Source organism: Micropterus dolomieu, linkage group LG11, assembly GCF_021292245.1.
Source record: "Micropterus dolomieu isolate WLL.071019.BEF.003 ecotype Adirondacks linkage group LG11, ASM2129224v1, whole genome shotgun sequence".
NCBI lineage: Eukaryota > Metazoa > Chordata > Actinopteri > Centrarchiformes > Centrarchidae > Micropterus > Micropterus dolomieu.
In genome coordinates, this window is record NC_060160.1 from 11,721,211 (window position 1) to 11,748,935 (window position 27,725).

General features: G+C 39.2%; 1 protein-coding gene across 3 annotated transcripts in view; it reads left to right on the forward strand.

Annotated features, from left to right (window-relative positions):
• The window catches only part of stxbp6 (syntaxin binding protein 6 (amisyn)), a 64,738-nt gene extending 37,754 nt beyond the window's left edge, over positions 1-26,984 (forward strand). For all 3 annotated transcript variants that reach the window (XM_046063449.1, XM_046063448.1, XM_046063451.1), the window contains 4 exons: positions 15,829-15,959; positions 16,163-16,328; positions 24,394-24,551; positions 26,455-26,984. In XM_046063449.1, the coding sequence (XP_045919405.1) occupies positions 15,918-15,959; positions 16,163-16,328; positions 24,394-24,551; positions 26,455-26,478 (390 nt within the window). In that variant the 5' untranslated portion in view covers positions 15,829-15,917 and the 3' untranslated portion in view covers positions 26,479-26,984. The remainder of the gene's footprint in view (positions 1-15,828; positions 15,960-16,162; positions 16,329-24,393; positions 24,552-26,454) is intronic.
• Positions 26,985-27,725: the final 741 nt, after the last annotated feature.

Genomic DNA, 27,725 nt, shown 5'->3' on the forward strand with positions numbered 1-27,725 from the left:
GACCAGGAGCTGTCGGCTTTATGAGTCTTCGCATTGATATGGTTTGTCCTTTGCAATATGTTTATTGTGAAAATTCATATTGCAATAACATTAAATATACACCACAGTTCTGCAATTTAGCCGTCTTGCCTTGAGTCTCGTGACCACTTGATAACTCTAATGACTCACTTAGCCTGAAAGCTCAAGTGGGTAAGTGGAAAATATATCTGACTGTCTTGTAGTGTTACAGATTAATGACAGAGGAGCCTGGTGTTTTCTACAATTCCATTTGCATTGTAGCTCATAACAGTATTAGCTGCTGATCACTCAAGGGATAGCAATACAATATATCCTGTGTATTGATGTATGCTCAACCACAGCCTTATTTGTCTTAAGTAGGATATTAGTTAATTTGGCAATGACAAATTGTTGTGTATAATTTCTTTATGTCCCGCATAAATTTGTCGATACATAACTTAGTGTATAACATAAAAAAGCATTCAATTATTTTATTAGTTTGATTCCCTCCTTATAATTTTGATGAACCCATTTCTTAAACATTCTTTAAGCTTTTGCTCAGTGGCCAGCTGCATCGTGCCCCTCGCCCATCTTCTCTGTGCCCATGCTTTTAGTGCAGAATTCATCCCAGCCTCATGTGCCTGTGACTGGCGTGCATGTTAATTGTGGTAATGAAGGTCACCCAGAGGAGCAGCTGGAGTCCTTCTCTGTATCTACAACACTCCCTGTAGGGAAGTTGCTGCCTGGCGTGAACCTCACCAGGACACAGAAAACACCATATGCTCCCCACCCACCACCTCACACCTTTCTTAGGACTGCCACTGAGAAATCCAATCACAGAGCCAGAAGCTATGCAGGAAGGGAAGCACTATGAGGTCCTAGGATCGGGTGAGACAGAACTGCATTAAGTCATTTTTGACCTATAGGGCTTAGAAAGAATCTAAAATAAACTTGAAGAAACACAACCCTGAGATGCTGTAGTAGTTTACAACACATCTGCCTATTGTAACAGTCAGCCAATATTAACCATATAGTCACTGCTTCACATGTTTTTGCAAAGACTCTGTGGGCGCTGTGTTCAATTCAGTGACAGATACCATGAATGAATAATCCAGACTGGTTACTTACTAGCAAGAAAATAAGATTTTGTAGTTGGTGGAGCTCAGGACAGCTTTGGATCCTAATGCATCTACTTTTCTCTTGAGCATCATATTATGATATATATATTTTCATTTCGCATTTCAATTGTGGTTGCTGGACGAATCACCACATTTGCTGTGATGATTCCCAGGGCAAAGTGAACATTAAAACTCAGTTTTCACTAAAATACCATGCCTCCTCATTTCAGTGCGTCTCCTATCTCATTTCTCATACTCTCAGTTAACAAAGCTGGGGGTGCAGCTGTGTGTGGCGCACATTCATTATACCTTGCTCAGTTGGCTGTTGTTGCTGTCTGGTTGAAAACCTTTTTTCATCAAAGTACCAACTTTTCACAAAGTAAGAAAAACAACCTTGTTTTGAGCAAGGTGACAATGCAATTTTTAGATAAGCCAAAGGATTTTGAAACTGTTTCATGAGCTTTAGAGTTTTAGAAAATTCTTCTCAACCTGCTGTCCTTCTGCTTAATCTGAAAATGCAAGAATCATGAAACTCTGAGATGCATGGATTTTCTGTCCAGCATTGCCCTGCAACACTGTCGGATGGATAACAACGCAATTGTTGTCCCTAAATTTTTATTTAAATGTTATCAAAGAAGTTGAGAAAAGATCAGTGAGATTTAGAGCTTCATGACTAATTTTGCAGAGCAACATTGGTCCCAGTTTGACTTTCCCAATCATATAATTGCATGCAAGAAATAGGGCTAAATTTCAAGACATCAATTACAAGCTCAGAATCACTAAAATAAATAACATATATTATATTTAAAATTTTTTTATATATATATATATATATATATAATATTTAAATACATTTCAATAACCTTATGTAAACAACATAATTGGCAATGTCATGTCATCATAAACAAACAAAATAGACAGTTTGCCAGCATCCTGAAACATGCAGCTACTTGAACTTCTTCAGATTATTTCATTGATGCATCGTTTAAGAATTACTTTTGCTTGGCAACCCAGTTCAGAAATTCATAGTGTGTCATACAGCAAACATCAGACCAGCAACATCAACAGACCAACAACCAGACAACTGCTTAACCAACACAAACATCACCCGAGTGTTATACAAGTTATATAAAGGTGCAGCTCCTGGACACCCAGTTAACTCATGACTGTAACGTTACAACCCAAACTCACGGCGGAGAACAGAAAACGCACTTGTGTACATTTTCAGCTGAGGATTGTGGCTTACTTTAGCTAGCCTTCAACTCAACAATCAATCAAGATTTCAGTTAAATGCTAAAGTTGCTGTTACTGTTACCATTTGTGGTCCGCTAGCATAACGCCGGGTGCTTTCTGATCAGGTGCCGTCATGCTGTTGCGTTAGGCCACATAAGTTTCGTTTTAAGGTGGACGGACTGTAACATTACAGTGTTGTTTTATCTTAAAATTATCCCATAGTTTAGACACTTTCTGTTTCGTCCCTTGCTATTTTCTCTCTCTTCCTCCACTTTGCAGTGACATCACGATCACATCGTGTTCACACAGCATAAGCGCGATGTGGATTAAACTAAACATTGATGCAAAGAATTTGTGTCAGTGCTTTTTAGTAATCAAATTAATCGATTTAATCAAAGAATCATTTCAGCCCTGGTATATAGTTGAACACTCTTCAGGTTTTGCTCTCTCTTCAAACCTGTAATTGGCAGTGGCCTTTAGGCTCTATAATTGGGATTGTGTACATTTTAATCACTAAATACCAACGGCAGAGGGGCAGAGATTTTATGTTTGGATTATCTATATATGGATCATATAGTGTTTTATAAAAGTTGCACTTGCAGAAATGCTGTATTAATAACAGAAATAAAGTAAATAAAAAAATAAAAACAGTTTTTTTGTAGCAGGTGTTCAGGCCAACACCAGGCAGTTGGCAACTTAAAGTTTACTGTTCATCAGGATTTAAAGGTTACACAGGATGTGGACTGGCATGTTGGCATCTCAGTCTCTCCAGGCAGCTGTGTGGCTGAACAGCCTGGTGACGGCAGACTGCAGGGACTCTAGTGGTATACTGTTGAGACTTCCTCTGTCAGGCACTGGGTGGGCTCTGCTCTGGTATTTCACATTAAGGGCATGTCTTAACACCCCTGTAGGCTCCCTGACAGTGCTGTATTGGTACACACTGTGCGCTAGTGGGATGCCAAGCACACACATACTGTATACACTGAGGAACATGTGTATCTGTTGAACATTTTCTTTAATTTATTCATATTACTTCTTAGTTAGTTTAGCAAGATAAAATGAAGAATTGAATTGAGCTTCTCATTTCTTGCACGCTTAACACAATGCTAGAGATAGAAGGAAAAGAATAATAATATCATAGTTTGATATGATTCTCACAACACCCAGCTGTTTTCCTGCTACATGGAACATAATTCATGGGAAGACCAGATGGAAACTCATTGACTGAGGGAACAAATGAAACTTTTCCTGCATGTTTGTGATCCATCCTGGCAGAGGAGCCATCTGTGCCCTTCAGTGACACTGTTGTTATGTGTGTGGGGGTGTGTGGGTGTATGAAGAGACCCCAGGGGACTTATTTGCTCTCTTTTCTCCGCAGAGTCATACAGTCATTACACTGTAACTCCTCGTGATCCATTAGGGATGAGCTTAAGCTCAAAGTATGGCACATTACAGGAAACTTCATGATTTTTTGGGAAATATGCTTGTTTGCAAGGATGAATATCAGTTTCATTACTATGCATGCTATACAGAGATAGTTTCAGGATGTGTTTAACAATGCTTAGCTCAAAGATATGAACGGGGTAAACACCTACCCTCCAGCAAATCCAAAACTGCCGTTAAAAAAACTAGTGCCTATACAACCAAGTTTACCATGCAGTGCTTTTGGCCGAGCTGTTGTTGGTTCAATTTAATTAAATTTTATTTATATAGCGCCAAATCACAACAACAGTTATCTCACAGCGCTTTTCATAAAAGAGCAGGTCTAGACCATACTCTATGTTTGTTGGTAAAGCTCAAACAACAACTGCTGTCTATTTTTCTAGAAACGTCATACATTATTAAGATAAGATGTGTAAATATGACATTTTTAAGCTACTTCAGACAGTTTTTGCTAAGCTTGACCATCCCCAAGCTACAGTGCCTCTGTACTAGATGTGCAGAGATGAAATTAATAGTGGCCTTCTCATCTAGCTACTACAGCAAAGTGTATTTCCCAAAATGCCTGATCATCTGTTCATTTGAAAAAAGCATTACGATGTAGTGCGGTAAAGTGTGGTCGTCGAACTGTACCAGATTCCTGTATCTTATCTATTTGTGTTTGTTGGCAACTTTGTCTTTAAGGAATGTGTTCTTGAAGTTCTTGAAAATGAAATGGAAGTTTGGTAAATCAGCCACACAGATGTCCCTAATTAGAGGAGTGACTGAATACCAACATAAATATCCACTGAGTGAGCCAGCGGGCCTAATTGGACACCTAAAGAAAGTATTGATCTTATTTTCAGGCTTGTTATTGTTAACACTGTCAACAAATATATTGCTTCTTCAATATTTCCCTCTTTTAGGGTCATTCATTTTATCTGCTTAATGTACTCTCTTCAATAGCTCAAAACCATACCTCACTACATTACACAAGATCACATTAATACACAGATAAAGTGTAACCCAGTGAGACTCAGTTAACCAGATATCTTGTTTAGATTTAAAGTACTGTTTGGTCACAGACACAGGTTGTAGACTGCATTTATTCTTTAGCTACATCTTCTGTGACAGTCATAAACTCCATAATTCAGGTCCAGGTTTTGTTACACAAGCTGTGTGTCACACTGAACCCTTGTTATGTATATCACTGCACAAATGTGTTTCCAATGTACAATTGTATATGTTTATGTGGCCAGATCACCCTCTCTTTGTTCTTTCCCATGACCCCTTTTGTAATGAGTACTGAATTATTCATCCCCCTCCCCTCTCCTGTTTTGACCAAATGTTCCTGAGAACAGGACTAATGGATTTAAAACAAGTTTAAATGCAAAAGGAGATGGACATCCTGGTTTAGTAGTGTTTATAACGTTGTAAATTAAGTGAATTGTGTGACCCTCATATTTGCGATACCTACCATTTACTAGATTTTACTACTGAACAAATCATTTTCGGAACTACCCCTCAGTTAATCATCAATTTCCTGTTTAATACGGTACACATGGTTCTTACAGTCCCTTTTATTACACACATATGTCAGCACTGAGTCATTTTTTAGATCAGGTTGCCATCTGTATTATCTTTTAAATAACTATTGTGGACAGCAAATGCGAGACTGCTATGAGGAGAAACATCTATCCAGCAGAGGCGTAAAATGACATCCCCTGGGCTCCTATTATAGTCATATAGTATTTTAGCTGTGTAGCTACAGTTGGTGTAGAGGAAACAATCCAGGTTGCTGGAATTAAAAATGCTATTATGATAACTCCTGGGCTTTGTTGTTCCTTAAGGAGCATACATAATGGAGCCGTCTGTTCTGTGCAAAGGGATTTTTTTAAACGTCATTTGTGGCTCAGTTGGCTCATCTTCATGACCTTGATAGTGTGTTCTGGAGGAGTTTCTTAAGATTGTCTGCCGCTGTGAGCTTTTGTTACGAAGGATGAGTTGGAGGTCACTGTTTAAACATTCAGATGATCATATTCGTCCATGCTGCTCATGGAGCAGGGGACTCAAAGATGTCTTATAGATTTAGATTTTCTACTGGGTGAACTTGTATTTACTCTACATGAAATATTGACCTCGCTCTGTAATCCCGAGAAAACATTTCAGGTGGTGTTCCAATCCGGTCTGAATTCAGTACTTTGTAGGAATTCTGAACCTAACCCTCACCCGATCCCTGACATACTGTTTATTAACGCACGCACGCACGCACGCAATAGCGGACACTCGTAACTATAAGATGTAACTGTATTTTCAATACATAATAAGATATGTTTTCCCCATCAACAAAAGCTGCAGCACGTCCTTTGAAACAGAAACAACAAACAAATGCCAATACTTTTTTAAAGCCTTAATCTTATGAAAAGTAGATGTATCAAAGCTGAAAGAACAAAGTGCCCTGCAGCAGAGTACTACATGGTGCAGTCATTGTCTTTGCTATTCAAAAAATGCCTTCTGCTATTGTAGTCCCAAAAATATCTTTTTCTGAATTTACCTAAGAGAAACGTGTCTGTTTTTTTAAAGCTGTCTTATTCTATAAGCTGTATGTATTCTTGGATAGTTGAAGTGAGTTGTGCTATAATAATCTCCGTGCCTCTCCTTCCATATTCGGTACAGAGGGTGCTTCACTAAACCTCATCATCATCAACAGAACAGATGGGCCAGGAAATGAGAACTGGAACCAAGCCTGAACTGTAGTGCTTTGATTCCTCATTTGATTTCACTTTTTAGGGTTTTAAGGTAGAATTCACTGGAATGACTCACCAGTATTCAATCCAACTCCACCAGACATTTCAGTAATGGCTGTGAACAATTGTCAGATATTGGGATAATAGATAAATTAGTAGGGTAGAAGGATAGTAGATTTGAATTCCTAGATTGCTAACATCCCAGCACCAAAAGCCAGACCACCTAGACAAAGAGATACATACTCCTGTATGTCCAAAGTGACCATGAGGGATAAAATTACTGCAGGTTGGATTTAATTTTAAATCAGGAATGACAAAATGAACAAGCAGTTTTGAAAGATTTCCTTTAGAGATGTTTTAGAAGTAAGACAGTGAGTGTACAGTATGCTTCTGTGATGAACAACATATTTGTCTTTATCTGGACGATCTAAAAGCCCTATCCATCTTGGGCACACAAACAGGTTGTCACTAATCATTTCTTTCTAATACTATGTGACCCAGGCTTGACACAGAGGTTGTTTTTGGTTTAAGGTTCTCTGTTCCAGGCACATCAGTTTAGGTCATCCTGAAGAAGTAAGTGTTGAGGAATGCGCTTTGTTTTGACTTTTTGAAATACCAACACATGCTATCGCTTGATAATATCCAGATTAGGTTGTTATGAGGTCTTCGTGTATTAACACTCACCAGAGATTTGGCACATACAAGATGTTTTGTATGCGTTTCATCTCTTTCCACACTGGGCTGACATTATGTAATGCAAAATTTAATGACCTGACACCACCTCTTTCTCACTCTCTAACTAATCTATAATTATCTTTCTAATTTAACTGTGTTTACTTATCATTGTGTTCATTTCTTACTTTTTATTGTAGTGAAGTAGAATATAGAAATTCAGAAAGGCCAGCCAGTAAACAAACATAGTTTTTTAGCTTTGAGCCTATTGGAGTCATGTGGAAACTCAATCGGTTCAGATTTTTCATGGCCAGTTGGGCAGCCATGATTGTCCCATTGCATCACAGTAGGGGAGAAGCCTCAGGATGGTGCCCCAGTGTAATTAAATATTTCCTTGTATCCATGTGCTCCGGCTCTAGAGGAATGTCTACTATGTGGGTTGAGGCCTAGCCTGAATAGCTGAGTTATTAAGTAGTCCATGGAGCACTGGGTGATGGACGAGCTCAGGGGATCCTAATGTGAAATATAGGCCTCCCAAGAGACCTTGTGTTTCCTCCCTAGATGTGCACAGGAGCAGGAAGCAAGATGAGAAAGAGAAACACAATAAACGGCCTCTGTAGAGACTGTGATTGTTTTCTTTGCCTCTGTATTTGATGATGTTTTTCCTTGGTTTCTCTTAATAGGTTTCTAAGATGTATTGCTTGTCCTTCATCATGATTAAATGTAATCTACGTCTGACATACTGTAGATCTGAAACCATTTATCACTTGCTATAAGACAAAAAGAATCTTGCATTTTTGTGCTCTTGAATTTGTTTTAGTCCTGTGAATTGCTAAATAACACAATTCTAACAGGTGGTGAGTTTGTCATTAGGCAATTTTTGGTGACCTTCACAACTAATGGGGAGGTTGAAGCCTTCACTGAGCCAGCTGGTTCAACAAACGCTCTAGCCATTCTTTACCCGAGCTTCTGTCCTCTTTAACCTTATCTCCCACCTGACCTTCATGCACAGTTTTTCTTTTTCATCTTCTCCTCACTAACTGCAGCTCTGATTATTTTGCTGTGATAACTCTTCATGTTACTCCATTAATCAACTCCTTGAGCTGCACTCTGCACCTCAGACATCAAGGGAAAATGTGACAGTGATCGGAGAGCGTGTTTGCACTGTATCATAAGCTGTCAACAGGGCATCTCATCACCCTATAACCACAGTGTTGCTGTCATTCCCGTGTTAGAGTTCAGTAGCTAAGGTGAAAGTTTATGATTAAATCCAAGTCATGTTTGGTGTAACTGTGATCTCAACAGATTTATTTAGATTACAATACATGGTGTTGACATATCTGTTACTTTTTGTACAGAAATGATTTGTTTCAACGTGGGTTTTTTTTTCTCACTCATATGAAGTATGTTATTTAGAGTAACTCTTGTTGTGGTGGTGTGTGACTGACAGGTTAGCTAAATTAAAGAAATACCACATACTTTTTAAAAATATACTATACACCCTATACCTGTTTATTGAATTAAATTAAATGTGTTATATGTTTCCATTTAGCCACATTTTTTTAATTTAATCATTTCTGCTTTGATTTGAACTTAACTTTAATAAGCTCTAGTCCCTCAAATGAGAGTTTTCATTTTGGTCAGCTGACGCACATGATTTGTCAAGCCTCCAGAATCCTTTTAATGTGTTGTCCTTGGGTGAGTGTTATAATTGGATGGATAACAGATGTGACTGGAGGCAAAAGTCAGCTATGTCTTAAAAAGCTCATTTGGGTTATGAATTCTTGCTTGTTTAAAGGAGCTCAGATGAAAGGAGTGGCTTGACTTTCAAAAGATCCTAAAAGACATTAACTAGTTTTATTTTGAAACATATGGTTTGAACATGATGCGGACTGAGGTTATGTCAGTGCTTTGCCAATCACAGTTTGTGTAATTAAAATGCAAACATGGAAATTTGGTTTTATTTAATGTGAAAATGACGTTTCTTTTTCAACAATAATCCCTAGTCTCCTGGTGGTGTAGCTAGCCATTTGAATAGCCATTAGCAGTACCCTATGCATATTCCCACTATCAAGGTTTACAGCTGTTAGCAGTGGTGCATGATTGTTGTTTTTTTGGGGACGGGATTGGCAAATAAGTCTGGCATCGGGCCAAATTGTTTTCAATAGATGGCGGGCCAGAACATCATAAATTGGCCATTTATATTCCAACATATTCTGTGTGTGTGATTAGCTCAGTTGGTAGTGCACAGGACTCCCGTTTGGAGGGTTGTGTGTTCAGTCCCCTCTTGCCGCTATTATTTTTTTCTTCTTTTTCAACAAATTGATTGTGAATAGATCGTACTACACATCACAATTAAGCATTTGCAGGTGTGTGTATATCCCAAGGATTGGTCCACATCAACCTATGGACGCTTATTTTTGTGTCCCCAGTATCTCCAGGCAGAGGAAATTCCTGCTTTTCTCAGTTAGGGGAATGCGCCATCACACATTTTCTAATGACCTTTTCAGAGGTGTGTTGAACAAGCCGGAGACTCTTTTTTATTTCCTTCAGAACTTTTCAAAGTAAAAGCTTGTGATACGATATAAAGTACTGCTGCAAAAGTGTTCTTGCGTTTTTATTTTGTAGGCACAATCACTTAAGAGGAAGTGATTATGTGACTAACTTTTGCTATCGTGACTGAGATCTATTTCAGCACCAGCCGCTATCATTTTAATTTTTTTTGCAGCTATCAAAGTAATCTGGCCATCTATCACCTACCATCACTGTTTTAGGGGTTATTAGTTACAAAATTCAGAAAAACAGTGGCTTAAAATACAAACACACTCCAAGATGGCATAACACACAAAAGTTCGTATGAGGAACTTTTGCTTGGAGCTTATTGCTCAGTTGCCAGTCAGCTGTGACCGACAACTGCATTCATCAAATATTCCAAAGATATTTTTATTTTTTTCAGAAAAATGGAAAAAACATGTCATTTAAAGGTTCACCGCAAATAAAGTGAAAGTCGAATTGTCACAGTTTACTGCTTGCTCCTTTCATGAAATTAATATATGTAGGCGTTTCAGATTAATGTGAATGATGTAGTTTTCAGTCAAACAACTTTTATAGTAACTCAGATTTAACACAGCTGCTTTGTTACAGTCTTTTATAAATGTTTCATTGTTGTATGAGGACGTACAACTGTGCACTGCTCCATTGTTACTATGTTGTTGTGTTAAGCTAATGGTGTCTGTATCTGTTGTGAGAGTAACTTGTCCCTTACCAAGGGTTGAACGAAGCTGATCTCTATTCTGTAGCTATTATTCACTATGATATATGCACTCCCTTTTACTATTGGTACCTTGCCACTGCCTCAACACAAATCCTGTCTGAGGAGGCCCTGAACACAGCGACCACTGTCTTTTCGCACCCATGAATAGACTGTAGAGGCCTTTGTTCTGGTGTATCGCAGCTAGTCTAGTCAGTGCAGTGGTTCATTCCAGTGACAGCTTCTTTCTGAAGATAACAGCGTGTTCCAGCTCAAGCATAGTGGGGGCAGCGTTAAAATAGACCTGTAATCATAGACCCAGACCGAGAAAAGTGTTAGACGTGCCCTCAGACAACAGCTCAAACAAGTAGCAAAATTTCAACCCTTAAGGTAAACAGTTTGAATATTTCCCTTACAAGATGGTGTCTTTGCTACCAAGGTACTAAACCATTCTCATATCCATAAATACAGTGGACTGTTATTTCAGGTTGTTGTTTTTACCTCGAGAGATGGGGGCGTGATGTATGCAGTACATATCATCTATGTAGTTTGACTAAATTAATACTGCCTCTCAATGGTTTAAAGTGAGAAACAAATTATTCTGTCTTTTTCTCAGTCACATGCGCACATCTGAACTTTTCTGAACTTGCACTGGGTCATGCATGCTTTCTTGTTTTGAAATAAGCTAAAGACACTAATACTGACATTAATGTATGTTTTGTTTTGACTTGTGTGTTTCTCTCTTTGTCTTCAAACGGCAACATTTGAGTTGCCTGCTTTTATAGAATCATAATGTTTCATAAAGCTGATAATGATGATTCATATGGATGCATCTGTTTAGCTTTTCTATGTACATGTGATCAATCCCTTTAGGTCATGTCTGGCCCTCAGCCAAGCCAAACAAACTGACAGTACACAGTACTTTGTAGCCCAGCACTTTTTCCATTAGCATTTCCTACTGTCTAAATGATTTCCGAATGACTTCTGGTAACTGGGATCCAGCCTAGAGTCAAAACTGCATGTGAACCGTCCTAGCTTGCCATCCCTGTATGAACCTGGCCAGGTGCCAGTTCCTGCTCAGGTGTCTTTTGTGCCATGCAAATGAGATCCTCATGGCAACCGTGTCTCCTTTATGTCAGAGCATAGAGCCAATTGACTGCTTACTGAAGGGCCCTGATTTGTCGAGAGAACCTAGTTGAGATGGAGACTGTGAAGTGCTTCTTTGAAGTAGGACAGATGGGAGTCAAATGATTAAAAACATACATTTAATCTTTTAAACTAGACAGAATAAATAGTGTAATCTTGAACTGTAAACAGAAATTGTAATATCAATGGAGATCTGTTTAGCAACACAACCACAGATTTCCGATAAACAGCTTACTAAAGTTTTCATATTTGCCATCCTAGACACCTAAAGTCAGATAATTCTTGCTGCTAAATATCATCTTACGCACGGGAATGACCTTTCTTTTTTTGTAGCAGCAAAAGAGGCATGTTTGGTAGCACTTTATTTGAACCCTGTGCAGCATCCATAACAGGTGTATAAACGGACAATGACAGATAACACAGTATGCAGTAACATAGCTGTTATCATATTTAATGATGCTTACAGACATCAAAAATTCTCAGTGTGTTATAAAGGAAATAATAACTTTCTATACATGTGCAAATCAGTTATAGATTTAAAACATGCCATTCGTCACCCTGGAAATATAAGTTTTAAGTAAAATTGTTTCACTGCTGGTTTTGGATGTATACAATTGTTTTCAGCACAGACGCTGCCAAAATAACTGCAAAGATTGCCACCTATAGAAACTCAAAAATGTTTTATAAGAAGAGGCTGCTGTACTGATCACGCACATACACTGTATGCAATCCAGTGAAAATGGCAGCTAATGTTGGCTGGCGTGTCAGCTTTGTGTACATCTTTCTCTTGTAAATTAGTTACTTCACTTCTTCGTAGTGGGTGAATCTTGGAACAACCAGTCATTCCAAAGGCAGCATGGTGCCTCCCTGACTGTACAGTTACATGTTCCATAGCTGATGGGATCTTTTGTTATTCTGTGGTTTTGGATTTTCATACATCGCTCTCGGATGGCCTAAAATGTTGATGTATATCATATTTCTGGCTTGTGGAAGGGGATTTTTGAGATGCATCAGTGTTGACACGAGAATTAAGTTGTATTATATAAGGGAGAGTAAGTTAATAATGTTATGCTCTTGTGGGTGGTCCTCCATATCCTGTTAACTTTCATGGTGTTGGCGGCTCCAATATTTTGCATGAATACCCTTGTTCTGTCGTACTTGCCTTGGCATTGGTTGTACTAGATAATGTATGTTTTCATAGTGCTGCAATCAAGATTTCCACAAATACCTGAATGTATTCATAACTGACAACCTGCACACTTCTCACATGATCATTTATGTCATTACTGCTTTAGATAAAACTCCTCCTGGTCCTCATATTTCTCTAAACAACCATGGCTTTGATAATATTTCCTTGTGGAAAGCTGATCCTGAGAATGTTTCCTCTGTGATGTCCGCAGTCTGTGAATGGTACAGTATGAGTTTCCCTTCAGGCGGCAGCGCTCGCGCATAGCCAAGCACAACAAGGGACTGATCCACCCGAGGAAGTGAGCGCATGTCACCATCAGAGCATGAGAAAGGAGCAGGATAGGAACCCCAGCATGGCCTTCCTCTGAAAGCCCATGGAAACAATGGCTTTGGCAGCTTCTTAGTAGTTGTGGTCTTTGTTTGTAGATATATTATATAGCCAAGTGGTACTCATTCCCATAAAGTATACTGCGCTGTAACATTGTGTTTTAGGGTGTGACTGCAATTATTATATTTGCTTTGTAAATGTGAAGCATGTCAGGGAAGTGTGTCACATTAGAGTTTCATATTCAATCCACTTCCACCAGTTCATGTGCAGGAAGGGAAAATGTGTCTACATCCATCTTTTTATCTACTCTTAGTGCGAGAGTTCAAGCTCACTGAACTTTGAGGTTTAATTTTTGTAGAATGGCTTGAGTATACATTCTCTCACAGTCCTCTCCTTAATTTCGGTTTCAATAAAGCCAGCTCCTCAAACTTTCAGTAATTGTTTAATATGCAGGGGTCAACAGCTGAATATGAAAATGATTTTTTTTTTTTTGTTTGATTTGAAGATTTAGCTCCATGGCGTTGAGACGAGGTCTCTTTCACATATTTACCAATGTATTCACTAGTTGGGTGTCAGAGTAATGTCGTAGTTTTATTAAAAAGATAAATAGCCAAACAGTGCCACCTGATTGTGCCAGAACATGCAGTAAAATTTCTTTCCCATGTGAGCAACGTGTCATTTAATATGCATTTATTGTGTTTCATGCCATTTGTCCAGTGTTATACAACTGTTGCAGGCTCACCGCCGAGCTTGTGATATGACAGTGTGAAGATGCTAATGTATCAGTCAAAGCCTCTCAGGCTCAGTGGTCACACTTCATTACTATGATTATCATGCTTTTTTCCCCCATCTGTTATGTTGAATAGTATAGACTGTTGTCAGGTGAAACAAGTCATTTGAAGACATAACCTTGGGCTGTAGAAACCTGTGATGGGCATTTGTCGCTATTGTGTGATATTTTATAGACCAAGCATATTCAGTTAATTAAAAAAATATCATCAGATTAATTGATTATCATTAGTTCCAGCCCCGTACCGTATAGGGCGATTCTGGTAGGTAAGATGGAAGCAGGAGAAAAATGGTTTCTAGTTGAATTCATACTGTACTTGTGTCAGTCTTTTATCTCTCCGCTACCAGTCCTTCACTTACCAAGCGAGAGCAACAAAAACCTATTTCTACTTTATCAGTTTGTGGAAAGTAGCGGTTCTGTGTTTTAATCTATCATCTGCCACATCTGTGGCTCAAAGACAAATTATTCTTGCTGTGAAGTGGATGACCTGAGTTGCTAGACTCCTACCCTTCAACACACTGGTTCATTACATCCAGTGGTATGTCCTGTTTATGCAATTTTTCTTCTTCTATTAGCCTTCTGTGTGACCCAAGACAGATCTGATCACTCATTCATTTCTTTGTCGTGGCTGTGGCTGTTTGTTTGAATAAAAATAAATTCTCAAAGAAAAGATTAGAAATAAATGACTGCCAGTCTGCTTGGATTGGATTGGATCTGTCTGCCTCTGTCCACCCTGCAACCTCGGGCCAGCAACCTCAAGTATTAACTGCAGCTGTCTAAATGGATTCACAAACATATTCCAACATATCCAAACATCCCTCCTCTCTGGGGAGTTTGCATACTGATGTATCACCTGATGTAACATTCAGCCCTACCTATATTTTCAAAATAATTCCCAGAGAAAGGTGCAGTAGTTCTTTCACAAAGCAAACCTAAACAGGCAAAGTGTAACATGGCAACCAGCATGGATGCTAGTATTTTATGGAGTTGAGAAGCAGAGTAAAGAGCAACAGCAGTGAAAGTGACCCAAAAGTGACCTGAGATGACACAATGGCAAATGTGGGAGAGCGGAAGCAGAGGTTCACTGCCAGGGTTAAAAAAGCAACTCAGGAGCATGTTTCCCCTGAGATGTAATAGGATTTCACTATCCAGCCACACACACAAACACATATCAAGCTGTCCAGACACACGATGGAACTGTGAGCTTCGATGATCAGTAAATGTGATGGTTTTGATCTCTGTATGGGAAAGGTCAAACCCAGAAATCCATTGGAACAGAGGTGAAAGTACAGCACTGTAATGCTGAGGTGAGTGAGGCCAAAATGTGGTGTTATTAGACAGGGGGTCAAACATCAGTGAAGTTTTGGTACCTTAAAACACCTTAGTTAGAGATTCATATATGTTACACTTTGTTAGCTTATAGGACATTGGCCTCATACCAAAGTACAGGAAACAAATACTCAGCAATTTATACTTTGACATGAACAATATAACGACATGTTATGTTTTTCAAACCAGTAGTGTGGGAAAATGTTCTTTATGTAGCTGGAGCACAACAGAAACTCATTCCACATATGCTGTATTTAAGAGTATTGCGCACAGTTTGGCAAATCCATGTTAACAGGGTTTGTGTGTTCATGGTTGGGCTGTGTCTTCTCATAGGAAATTTGTTTCTTTGGAAATCTGTTGCTATTGGCTCCAGAGGTGAAATGTCCATTGTTAATGGATCCCTTTGTTTCTACCACCCACAAAAGGAAGCTAGTGCTTGACTGTAATATTCATCATCTTTTGATCTGAACTGTCCATTTATCCTAATCGGAACTTTCTCCCAATGTAAGAACCATAGCGTCTGCACAGAAACCCCATATAATGGTATTGAATGTTGGTGTTGATAATGCAACAATCTTATCTGGTGCGTGTTATTGTATTTGTTTCCACAGTGACAAATAAGAAACCGTCCCACTTATCCATCACTAAGGTGAAGCAGTTCCAAGGATCTTCTGCCTTCGTAAAAAGGTCACAGTGGACAATGGACCAGCTACGGCAGGTCAACGGCATTGACCCGAACAAAGTATGTCATTATTAGTCCCCTTCAGACACTGCTATTTATTTACGTAGTTAATATATGCAGGGGAAATCTTATGGGTTAAAATGAGTATTGCTGATACAAAATGTGTCCCCTTTTCCCGCTGATAATAGATCTTAGTTTTCTTTCTCTGAAGATACACACTCACCTCTCACTCGTGTCTCACTCTTACTGGTATTCTCTCCAAGGACTGTCCAGAGTTCGACCTGATGTTCGAAAATGCTTTTGACCAGTGGGTTGCTGGTTCAGCAGGAGAGAAGTGCACCTTCATCCAGATTCTTTACCATACTTGCCAGCGTTACAGCTCAGCGCGGAAACCAGAGTTCGTCAACTGCCAGTCCAAACTACTCGGGGGTAAGACAAAAAACTACACTGTTAACTGTCCTTTGTTAATATTTTTGTTCAGAACACAGTGGCTCTCAATGCCAGACTCGCTGCTGTCGTCCTGTGCTATAAACCAGTCTGAATCTGATTATGCATGATGACAACCAGCATCTGCTGTGTATGAAAATGCATGCTTATTCCTTGTACACAGCATCTGTTATTAAGGTCAATGAGGATGTCCAACAAAATGCATCAACAGGGACTCAAAGCATCTGACACAGATGAACTGGTTTAAAGCACTAAACACTTAATAATAATTGTCCCTAATTTATGTGATGTTGACACATTTCATTGTGTGTGTGAGACTCATTTCTTTCAATTGGTTTCCACCCTTCATGATAACATTAAACATCAACACAAGTAAGAGCTATAACAGTCCTGTAATTATTTTTGACACTGATATTAAATCTGTGGGACTATGGAACTACAGTTGAAAACTAACCTCTCCCTTTGAAAATAGCGTTCATTCCCAACTAATAAGTGATCAAACAAGTCAAAACATAACCAATTACCAAATATTTTAGACGCGTCAAATGTAAATCTAAAACTGCATAATTGGTCATTTTCATGCTGCAAATTGTGTGTTACCCAGGAGGGGGAAGAGTTCTGGTGTTGGTTTCCTCTACAGTGAAGCCCAGTAGAGAATGCAGCATTTTCAGCGGTTTAATCAGATATTGATCTGTTTACCCCCAAGCCTCATCTTTGAGTAACCATTCACCTTGTTATGTTATTGATGGAATTATTTATGGAAACACATCCTCCTGCATTGTTACAGATGGACCCCATCTACCAAGAATCACCAATTACCACAAATAGATGTTTTTGAACTTCAGACTGTGTTAAACTACAAATAAAATCTTACTGTCAGCAAGTCACAGAATGAATGTTGAAACATGTGCTTAGTGAAAGCTTTCACTCATGATGCAAAAAACAGTGTTATTAGTATAATAGAACATAAAGTACATAGCAGAGAAGTGAAACTGTGAAATATGTGTATAAAGACTCTATACATACTGTGAATTTTCCTTTGCTCCTCTTATTCCATGTGTGTGGGAACCCTCTATCTGCTCATTGATGGTAAAACCTTACCATCAATGAGCAGTTGCCTTGACCTCCCTCCTACTCTGAAAGCCATATCTATATTTAACTCACTTAAACTGACCCGGGTGCATATTATAGTCTATGTATGTGTAGGTGGAAAGTAGTGATGACCTGAAGAGCACTGAACCCGGGTTTTCTTTAGATGGAGGATGCAGTGCAAATGTTCTAAATCAACCACACACCTCCGATAGATCTGAAAATTACATCTTGTAGCACTGTCTTAACTGCAGAGTGTGTGCGTGTGATGAAAAAGTTGACAGTTCACTACGCACATTATGACAGGAGGAACGGAGAGGATGCCAGCCTGCTGCCACCTCTGTCGACTCCAGTTTAAGTCTCACACCAGTGCAAAACAAAAATCATGACGCTGCTCAGGTGTGGGACCATAACTGTAGGAGACTCTTATCTGCAGAATTGTCCGGAAAAACACAAAAGGTAGCTAGGTAATGCACATAATTCTGGTTATACACTGTCACATTTTATTTATACAGAACGATGAATCAAGACGTGTATATTAATACAGTAACTACCATTATTAAGTACTCTAAAAGGAAGAATACTGCCATTGTCAACATTTTATCATCAGGCAGTATCATCCTGAGTCGCAATGTAATTAGGGCTAGAGGAGTTGATATTGTGATGCAAAATCATATAAATAAAATTCAGGAGAGATTTTTTTAAATTTCTGGATTGCTTTCTTTCCCGCATCCTTTACATCTCTGTCCATATTCATGTGCCTTGTTACTGGTGCTTATGTGCCGAATGGAGTAGATTCACAACCGCATGTTTTTGGTCCTTGATGGGGCATGTAATTGGTCTAGGGATAAAAGCAGCTGATTTGGAATTGCCTTGTTATCAGTGCCAACTTGGTCCGCTGGCCACACTTTTATCCTGATTACCCCAATTCCCACCTGAGTTTTTCTACCTCAGTGGCGTGGATTCGTGACTTCATTCTAAACGAAATGTTAAATCTGTGAGCTTAGTGGATGCTTTCAAACCATCAGCATATTAGGAAAACTCGTCTCCCTGTACTTAACCTAAATGCTCTCTGTGAGGGTTACAATCAATGGATGGATGAATAATTAAACAGTAACCAATCCCACAGTTTTTTGCATGACATTTATAAACAACTAAACCCTCAATACTTAACGTCTGATTTAATAATCCAACAACGGTAACCCCTCTTGACAAATTTTAAAACTCTGTCATGTTTTCCAACATTGAAGCTGACTATGACTTTTGATATTTTTTCATCGCAGAAGACCAAGCTGTAGATTCAGTCATTTTCCGTTGCAAGGTCTATTTGAACAGAATGAGGAAAGAATTTGTTGCACACCACGGTCATCTACTAAGACGAGGTAAGCCGGTGTTACAAAACTACTTGGACTAAATTAAAAGTTATATCCCTTACTATAAAGTCTTGAGTTCCTCCACAAAATTAGGGTGGTATACAAAGTTCCACGGGCTAAGTTAAACAAATACGTCCAATTGATGAGTTCTACAAGTAGTCAGGTTGAGGTAGAGGATCTCCAAGATGTATCCCCCATCTGGAATACCGCTGTACTATACAGTAGATACTCTTTGAAAAGTCTGTCCCCTACCTTCAGAACTCAGGGCTCTGCTCCTGGCTCTCAGGGATTTCCGGGACTTGTATCGTTATTGTTAGGGATGTACTGTAGTTAACATTTACAAACACAGAGCTTTCAGTGAGCACAAGGTCATTGGCTTGTGTTGTCACTGTGGGGGTTGAGCACATGCTGAAGGGGATTTTAAGTTTACATCCAAAGGTTATGTGAGTTATGTTCATTGCCCTTGCCCCTCACTGTCACTGTGTGTACAGAGTCACTGACTAATACTGTGCAGAGGTAAATCACATTTTGATGGACAGTGCAAGGGCAGCGCAATGATGCAATGAGTGCTTCTTCCCTAATAGTTTCCTCAGTAATCTGTACTTCTGTATAGCATTTCACAAATTAACATTTAAGCTTAGGCAAGGCTATAATGATGGGAATTATGGCTGTTTAATGCATTGTGTGATGCTGACATTTATCTGCTGATTAAAGCCACTGAGAGTAGGCTGTTCCTGAATACCTAGTAGCTGTTTATCCGTCAGTATTGGAACGATTCAGTGGTACATTCAGGACAGGATGTCCATGTTTGTCCTCATTTTGTGCCCTTTGTCATGCTGGTTAAAAATGCTACAGCAAGGCACTGTGACTAAACTAAAGGCCTGAGCAAGAAAGGTCAAGTCTTTTCCCTCATGAAAAAATGTCAGGGGCAGAGTCTCTCCTTGCTTTTCTGAGTGGTTAACCAAGGGGTTGAAGGAGTCATTCAGGCTTCACGTCCACCTCACTCCAAAGAAAGCGAGAGTATCTGTAGGACAAGTTCATCAGCTGTAGTTCTGTTTGTAATAGGATCATTTGTTGTAAACCTCCGCAATGGATCATATGTTTTACATTAACAATTGAGTTATGGTGCAATTAAGTTTATGTAGGTCAAAATGAAGACGGCCTATGACTGCCGATGCTAATCAAATCAAAGATGCCGGTGGTGGTGGGGAGGAAGCAGCATTGTGATGCTTGAAAGACTATGATATAATGACTGGCGTGTACAGTAGGGTGTATATACAGTATATATTTCATGGGGAGGGAGTGGTATTGGGAAAGAGGCAAAATTACAGATTACAGACAAAGGTTTGGGAGTGACCATTGAAAGGCAGAATTAATTGTATAGGGAATAACTGCAGAGAGAATGTGGAGAAAAGTGATTGGATAAAAGGCTATTGAGAAGTAATAGGTGTGTGTCGGGAGTGCCGGGGGGAGGTGCCCCCATCTGAACCTCTGCTGTAGTTTCATTACGCTGCTTGGGATAATGTCAAGATTTGCATTAATTAAACTGTGGCGGGGGTTTATCATGCAGCAGGAACTGCACAACTGTCTTTAGGCCCCTGTGATGTCGATTTTCCTCCTTTTATACATCATTCCTTTATGCGTAATCCATTTGAAATTGGTGTTGGTACTTAAAGGGCCTACTTTGCTTACTGTAACCTGCCTTTCTAGTTTTCAAAATATAGTAAACTGACCATTGCAAAATAGCATGTATACTCACAACAACGAAGCAATTGAAAACATAGGTTTTTTTTGGGTTTTTTTCTCAAGATTTTGTTCCTATTATTTCTGTTTTAATCTTGTTAAATAAAAAAACTTTCCAATTGCACAGAAGGATTAAAGGCGGAATGCTTTGCCTTATTTTATTAAATTTTTCCAGCCTTGGCATTCATGTCATTATGATTTATTGTGTTCAACTTATGTCACCTATTTACTTAAGAGCTTTATACCTCCACTTCTCAGAAAGTAAGTAAGAAAACTAAGTAACTAACTTAGTAAGTAAGTAACTTCCATCTGTTGAATTTGAACATAAATTAAAAGATGTGCTTTTATCAGAGAAACACAAAATTGAAATACAGTTGTGGATTGGATGGACGTTATCATAGATTTGCAGTTTAAATCCAGAAATGTTTTTTAAAACCATTTTAGAATTCCTCACACGCTTCCTTGTTTCCTTTTTTGGCTGCCTGTCCTCGACTCTGTTATAACTTCTAGAAACTGGAAAAGGGAATTTGTGATTTACTCTGTCACTGTGAATAGATCAGTCTTGATTTTTAAAACCTTACACTCTTGTATGTCATAAATCTACAGAACAAAAGTGATGAGATGTTTTAATATTGCCTGTCTCATAATAGCAGAAACTGGGAAGAGAAGACCCAAACTGAGTACTTGTGAGGCAAGAGGCTCTAGATATGTAGGTAAAGCTTTGAAAGGGATTGGGATCATTTATAGAAATCCTTGACAGACTGTTTCATATTTTTCTTTGGATGAATAACAGCAGCATAAAGCCCTCTGGTAATATCTGGGTAATAGGGAGAATCTTTGATGGTACTTGTTGAAGTGCAGATAAGTGTGCTCTCTAATACTTAACATAAATTATTCTAGGACACTCTTTCCCTTCAAACACCCACACGTCACACCCCACAGCATTATCCTAACACAGTGGCAATATACGCTGCTGAAGTGAAAATACTAAAGACATTGTAGCATGTATTCTTTGAATGGATCTTATTGTGTTGGTGTGTTTGTTCTTGAAGTCAACCATCGAGTCTAATCCATCCCATATGCTTTGAGATTTGCTGTGACTTAACTGACAACATCTCGTGAAGTGTATCTGACATGTTCCTGTTGATAACAATCAGCTTATTTTCTTTAGTGCCACGGCAGTGCAGCCTGTAATCTGCTGCTTGCAGCAGAACTGGAAAAGGATGGGTTGACTTTAAATGATCTTTCCCCTTCCTTGTTATGTTTGCCATTGCACATTCTTATTTTCTGGAATTTTTTATTGCCTGAAAACAACATTGCCCTTTCTGTTCAGTCTCTATTGTTAACGAAACCCTGGCTTATTACGATAACATGGGGTATTGCAACAACATTCCTCCTGCATTGTTGAGAGAGGTGTGTCATGGATGTAGTGCTGTAGGTTTGGCCTCACACTGTGGTTCATTCTCGATCAACAGTGTAAGTTGATAAAATCTTCACAAAAAGCTCCTGACTTAGTGCAACATAAGTATCATAACAAGTTCTTTAAACTTATATATAAATATAAAAAATATATACTGCATTAATACCAGTGGACCTCCTAATTACATAAAAGAACCGCTTTTCATGTGATCAGCCATCACTGATAATAGTGATGGCTGATCAGCTTCCCCTTTACGTTACGAGTCACTAAAGCTCATAGTTTAGATCACAGCGATGGCACCACGTAACATCATGTTTCATTTAGCTCCTGATGCTACCGCCTCTTCATAAGCTTTCCAGAATGTCTCCACCCTGCTTTCTCTGTAATTACATTCTCTGCTGGGGGAGCCCACGCTACAGCCCGTCACTGATCTCTGAGAATGGAGAAGAAAGGCACCAGAGAAAGGGGGGAAAAAATGGTGTGCAGACAAATAAAGATGTTCACTGAGTGCATGGCATGGAGGGGGTTATATTGAGGATGATGGGAGTTTTACTCCCAGGCTCTGGAGGAGGAGGAGAGGATTAAGAGGAATCTGTCTGAAGGTGAAAAGGTCTTATTTGTTCTAGTAAAGACCTGAAGCCTCTCAGAGAAATGTTTTTTTTTTTGATGTGTTTAGCCAATTTAAACCAGACTCTACATTTATAATGTATGATCATTACACGTGCACTTTGCTTTTCTACATGGTTCAGAGTTCCTATTTAAAGTACTACATTCACATTTTAGCTGTGGACTGTGGCATTCTTGTATGCTGTTGACAGATTCTAATATTTCAACCTTTGACCAAATGAAAAAGGAATCCTGACAAGTATGAAGCTTATTTCATCATTGGTCCAGATGTGTTCGTCATGTACAATGGGGTCTGGAGTCTGTGGTTCATTCACTGTAGTCTCTGGATAATTGACTGAAGGCAATGTGTAAATGCATGCGTTTCCATTTCGCTTTTGGGTGCATAGGTGTGGGTATGAACATCTACACATCCGTCCTTGTGTATGCGGCACAGGTGTTTCTCTACACAAACTACTTTGACTTCGAATCGCGTTAACTTCTTTGAAGGAACACCAGTTGGCCTCGCCGTCTGCTTTTGGGCTGTCATATATCCCACTGCAGCAGAGCTGTCCCAATTATCTGTCACTCAACCTACCTGCCTTGATGCCATGGGACATACACACACTATATTGCAGTTTCCTGTGGGTGCAGATAGAATCAAGCTTGTCATGTCTTAATACAGTCAGTACCTTCAAGCTTTGCTCAGCCTGTTTCTTCCCCTCAAAGACATTTACTGTATATCTAAGGATATAGACCTTGGGATATTGAATCTAGCTTATTTTCTGTTCAGTCTTTTCATTGTTGTTTGTTTTTTTTCTTTATTAGTTTTCACTTGTCCAGTTTTAAAGTTAGGTATGAGAAAGCGTAATTGTGGATTTTTGTCTTTTTGTAACATTGTGAACACTGTGGTGCCACTTTAGTGTTTTAATTAAAATTGCTTGTCAGGACCTTGCCACCACAGACTGAAACTCTCCTTTGAGTCTCTTTGGGAAATCAAAGGTTGCTGTTAAAATGAGCAGCAGGCGACAACTTCAAAAACAAAGCGGATTTTTTTTTTTTTTTCCCTAACTTGCATGCTCAGATCAGATACATCTACACAAAATGACATATTATAACCCTCTGGAACAATGCATATAAATCTGTATTGCCGACAAAAAGAAAGCAGCAGGGAGGTGCTGTTCCCAGTCTGGTTGCTAGCGTAGCCTATAACAGCAGCACTCCCAACGTGCAGTAGATTAATGGCTTGTCAGAGGAAACTTCCGCAGGGCTGCCACGGTTATCGGAAGATGTGTTGTCTGTCTTATATCCACTACAAGGTCTCCAGGGCTGGCCATGCAGCCAACCACACATCCAGGAGAGTAATCGCAGAGGTGGCACTGCAAGTTCAAAACTGAAGAAAGGCAGTGCTGAATCTTAACAGGGACGACATGCTTCTTAAAAAGAAAATCCAGTGTTGCATGTGTTGCTGTTGCGTACTTTGAAGTTTGAAAAGGTTAATTTCACTTGATCTTTCCTTGAAGTAAATCACCTTTTGAAGAAAACTCATTAGCCACCTTCCCACGGTGCACCCCATGGAAGCCACTTTTTCATGTTTTTGTCTTCCACCATTAACACTAATGCTCAGGGTCACTGATTAAACTGCACCCATCTAATGCCACAAGTTCATTTGTCACAGCTGGCCTCCTATGTTCTTTTGTTCACCAAAGGAATCACAAAGTGTTCCCCCTTTGTCTTTACTCTCCCCTTTTGTGTCATACCTTACTTTTATTCTTCTCTTTGCTTGCTCTTGCTTCTTCACTCCCACCCCTATCTGTAGGTAACAGTATACTACACTCAGCTGCAGACAGTGTGACGAGTGCTGTACAGAAGGCCAGCCAGGCTCTGAATGAGCGTGGCGAGCGATTAGGTCGGGCTGAAGATAGGACTGCAGACATGATGAACAGTGCCGAACAGTTCGCTGTCACTGCGCACAAGGTGAGTAAATATGTTCGCAAGACCCATAACAATGCATAACCTCAGGGTGGGTTTACCGTTATGTATTTTAATACAGTGCATTGGAATCCTGACACTTGAGTCGCACTTCATATGCTGTAGAATACCGTAAAACTTTGATTAATAGCCCAGGCTTTTATTTGCTAAAATCACCGAATTGACCCTGCCTATATTTGGACAGGTGTCCATATGGGAAAGGTCTTTAATTCCTCTTGCACAAAACTGAAATAGGCTACTATGAAACAGTTTGTTTATTTATTTATTTCAAACAGAATATCACTTACTAAATTATCCAGTAATATCAAATACACGTCATTCATTTGATCTACCTCAGACGGACTGCTTATGCGCTTTTATTTTGATGAGAGAAGTGTGGCAGAAGTTAGCAGACAGAGCGATTGACTTCACATGACAGGATTCATAACGTGGATTAATTTTTATGAAAAGCTGTTTTGATTCTTTTGATCGGTGGGCTAAAGGAATGTAAATAATTCAGAGGTAACAGAAGTCGGCACTTTTCTTTTTCTTTTCATCTCGTACCATGCTGCTTACACTGGTAAATCTATAAGAAATACACTTTGGGGCTTGTTGGAGCTGGAAAACAAAAGAAGAAATGTATTACTTTGTAACGAGCGCACCTGATTATGATCATCATAGCCGTCTTTATAATAGTACACAGTATATCACACATCCCTGGGTTTGCAGCTTAGCTTATTGTATAAAATTAGGCTGCTAGTGTGGTGATACACATGTGCCCTCTAAAGTGGGATGTCAGTAACTTTAATAGTGCAGCCATCCACTGCCTGTTGAAATTATTGTTTTGAGTGATGCATAATGTCATACTAGTGATGGTGTAATAATTGAAAGACATTTCAAGACCCATGCATGGCCCTCTTACTGCTCATAGATGAGCTTCCCTACCGTGATGAATTACAAAAACTGTGATAAGCCGAGAAAAATGCCCTGGCTCTGTTGGTTTCAGGAGAGAATGACTGTAGGACCCCCATGAAGAATCACTCATTTGCTGTCGTTTCTCATTTCATTCGCTGCCATTAGCTTTTATATTATATGTTTCAAACTTATCATTTATCTTGCACATAATCATCTAGACTCATCATGTTGCATGTCTGAAGCCCTCTGTTAAAAGCAGTTAGTAGTCTTACAGACGGATAAAGATGTAATTCCTGACACTGCATATGTTGTAAGTGGAACTCTGCACATAGTCTAGCTTCAGATTAGAGTCTAGTCCAACGTCTACAGCGCTGTGAGAGTGTCACCTTGACTCTTTTCCTTTTAGTTCACTTCTGCAACCCCATTTCTTCACTTTGTGATAGCAGTGGATTTAGCTGCGCTGCTCAGTTTGAATCAAGACCCTTCATTTCTGCACGCTGCTCTACTGCCCCCACTTGTTTGATCTGGAGAATTCAGTTCTCATTCTACGGCAACATACTTCATGCTCAGTCTGTAGTCTGTGTATATGTGTGTGTGTGTGTGTGTGTGTGTGTGCGCGCGCATTTTTGTGTAAATGAGTGTTTCTTTTATCCTCATGTCTCCATACCCTGTAGCTTTATATGAGATTGGTGGCCCTGGTCATCTCTCTAATGAGCCTCCAGGCGAGCCCATTAGAAACCTTGTTAATGAGATAAATGATGTGGCCTTGTCATTGCCTGAATAAAAAACACCAGTACACCCTGGCTGCTTTCCAGCCTTTTCTCCTTTTGTGGAATGGTTCTAAAATAGTGAAATCTGAACCTTTTTTATGTATACTGTGCTTGCTTTTGTTTTTTGTTTTGAGAGTCTATTACATCTACTGCCCAACATTTTGCTGAGATGCTCAAAATTCTTTCTGTATTATTTCTCAACCTCTACCCCAATTTTTCCACAGCTTGCCATGAAGCACAAGTGTTAGACCACTGCCAAAACCAACTAGGGGGGTGGGGATCAACAATCGTCGCTGTACAGGAGAAGGATTCCAGATGTTATTCCTTTTAAAACTTTTTAATATGATTACTTAACAATGTTAACATATTGTTTTGAGTTATTGTATTCTGGTGCATCTAATGATGGTGACCCATCGAGCGGGGGCTTAACAACGCTACTGTCTGCAGAATGTTTCATGCTTCTGTTTGCCAAAAAAAAAGTTACAAGCCACAGCCATGACTGTATTTGATAACCACGGCCACTCAAAACACCTCCCCTTTTGATATGCCCAGACGCTAATGTGAGCACACACATGCTCACAAGTCATTATCAACAACCAAGACATGGAACATCTAGTCTCACAGGTTATTAATTGTTGAGGGTTATTTATTAGCACTGCAGTGATTATGATGGAGTCTGATTCATGAGTGACAGACCCTCTCACAGGTTACACAGGTGTGACTATGTATGTATGTATGTATGTATGTATGTATGTATGAAAAAAACACCGCGTACATACTTGAAGATAGCCTAGATTTTCTAACCAGGTGCTTAGGTTGTACCCTGACAGATATTTCGGCAAAGGTGTGGGATATCAGATGAAAGAAATAATCACATCTGTGGAGAAAACAACATTAACTCTACCCCTGAACATCAATAAATCCAAAAGTATTTATTTTCAATTGAATGTGTCCTCTCTTTTGATTCTTGAACGTTGCAGTCTTTTAATCTGTTATGTCCATCATTTCAAAATGTACAGTATTAGTCAAAATGTTTTCAACATTTTAACAGCAAAATATTTTATTCCTTTGTTTGACTTGTTTACCATTAAAAAGCTACCAAAACTACATGGAATACAGTTGCCAACAGTTTTTGAAATGCACTTGAAGTTTTAAACTCTGTTTTGAAAATAAGCTTTTTAAGTATAATAATTTATGTTAAGGGGAGTGGGGGGCAATTCAGTAAACCAGCTTCTGCATTGTAAAAAGCAAAACATGTAATTCTTCTAGTACTATCTCACTGTCTGTAGAGCTCATTTGTGCATGGGATGTTTCAAATTACTCCCAGCTGTAATTCAATTGTAAACATTCAATAGCCATATTTTATTGTTTTTGAATAATTTGGGTTGGTCAATATCAAGATGTATATACCAATAGGTATAGGACACAATGTTTCAAATGTGACTGTAACTTTGGCTTCCTCACTGGTAAGATACCGCCCTCACAAACGAGATGT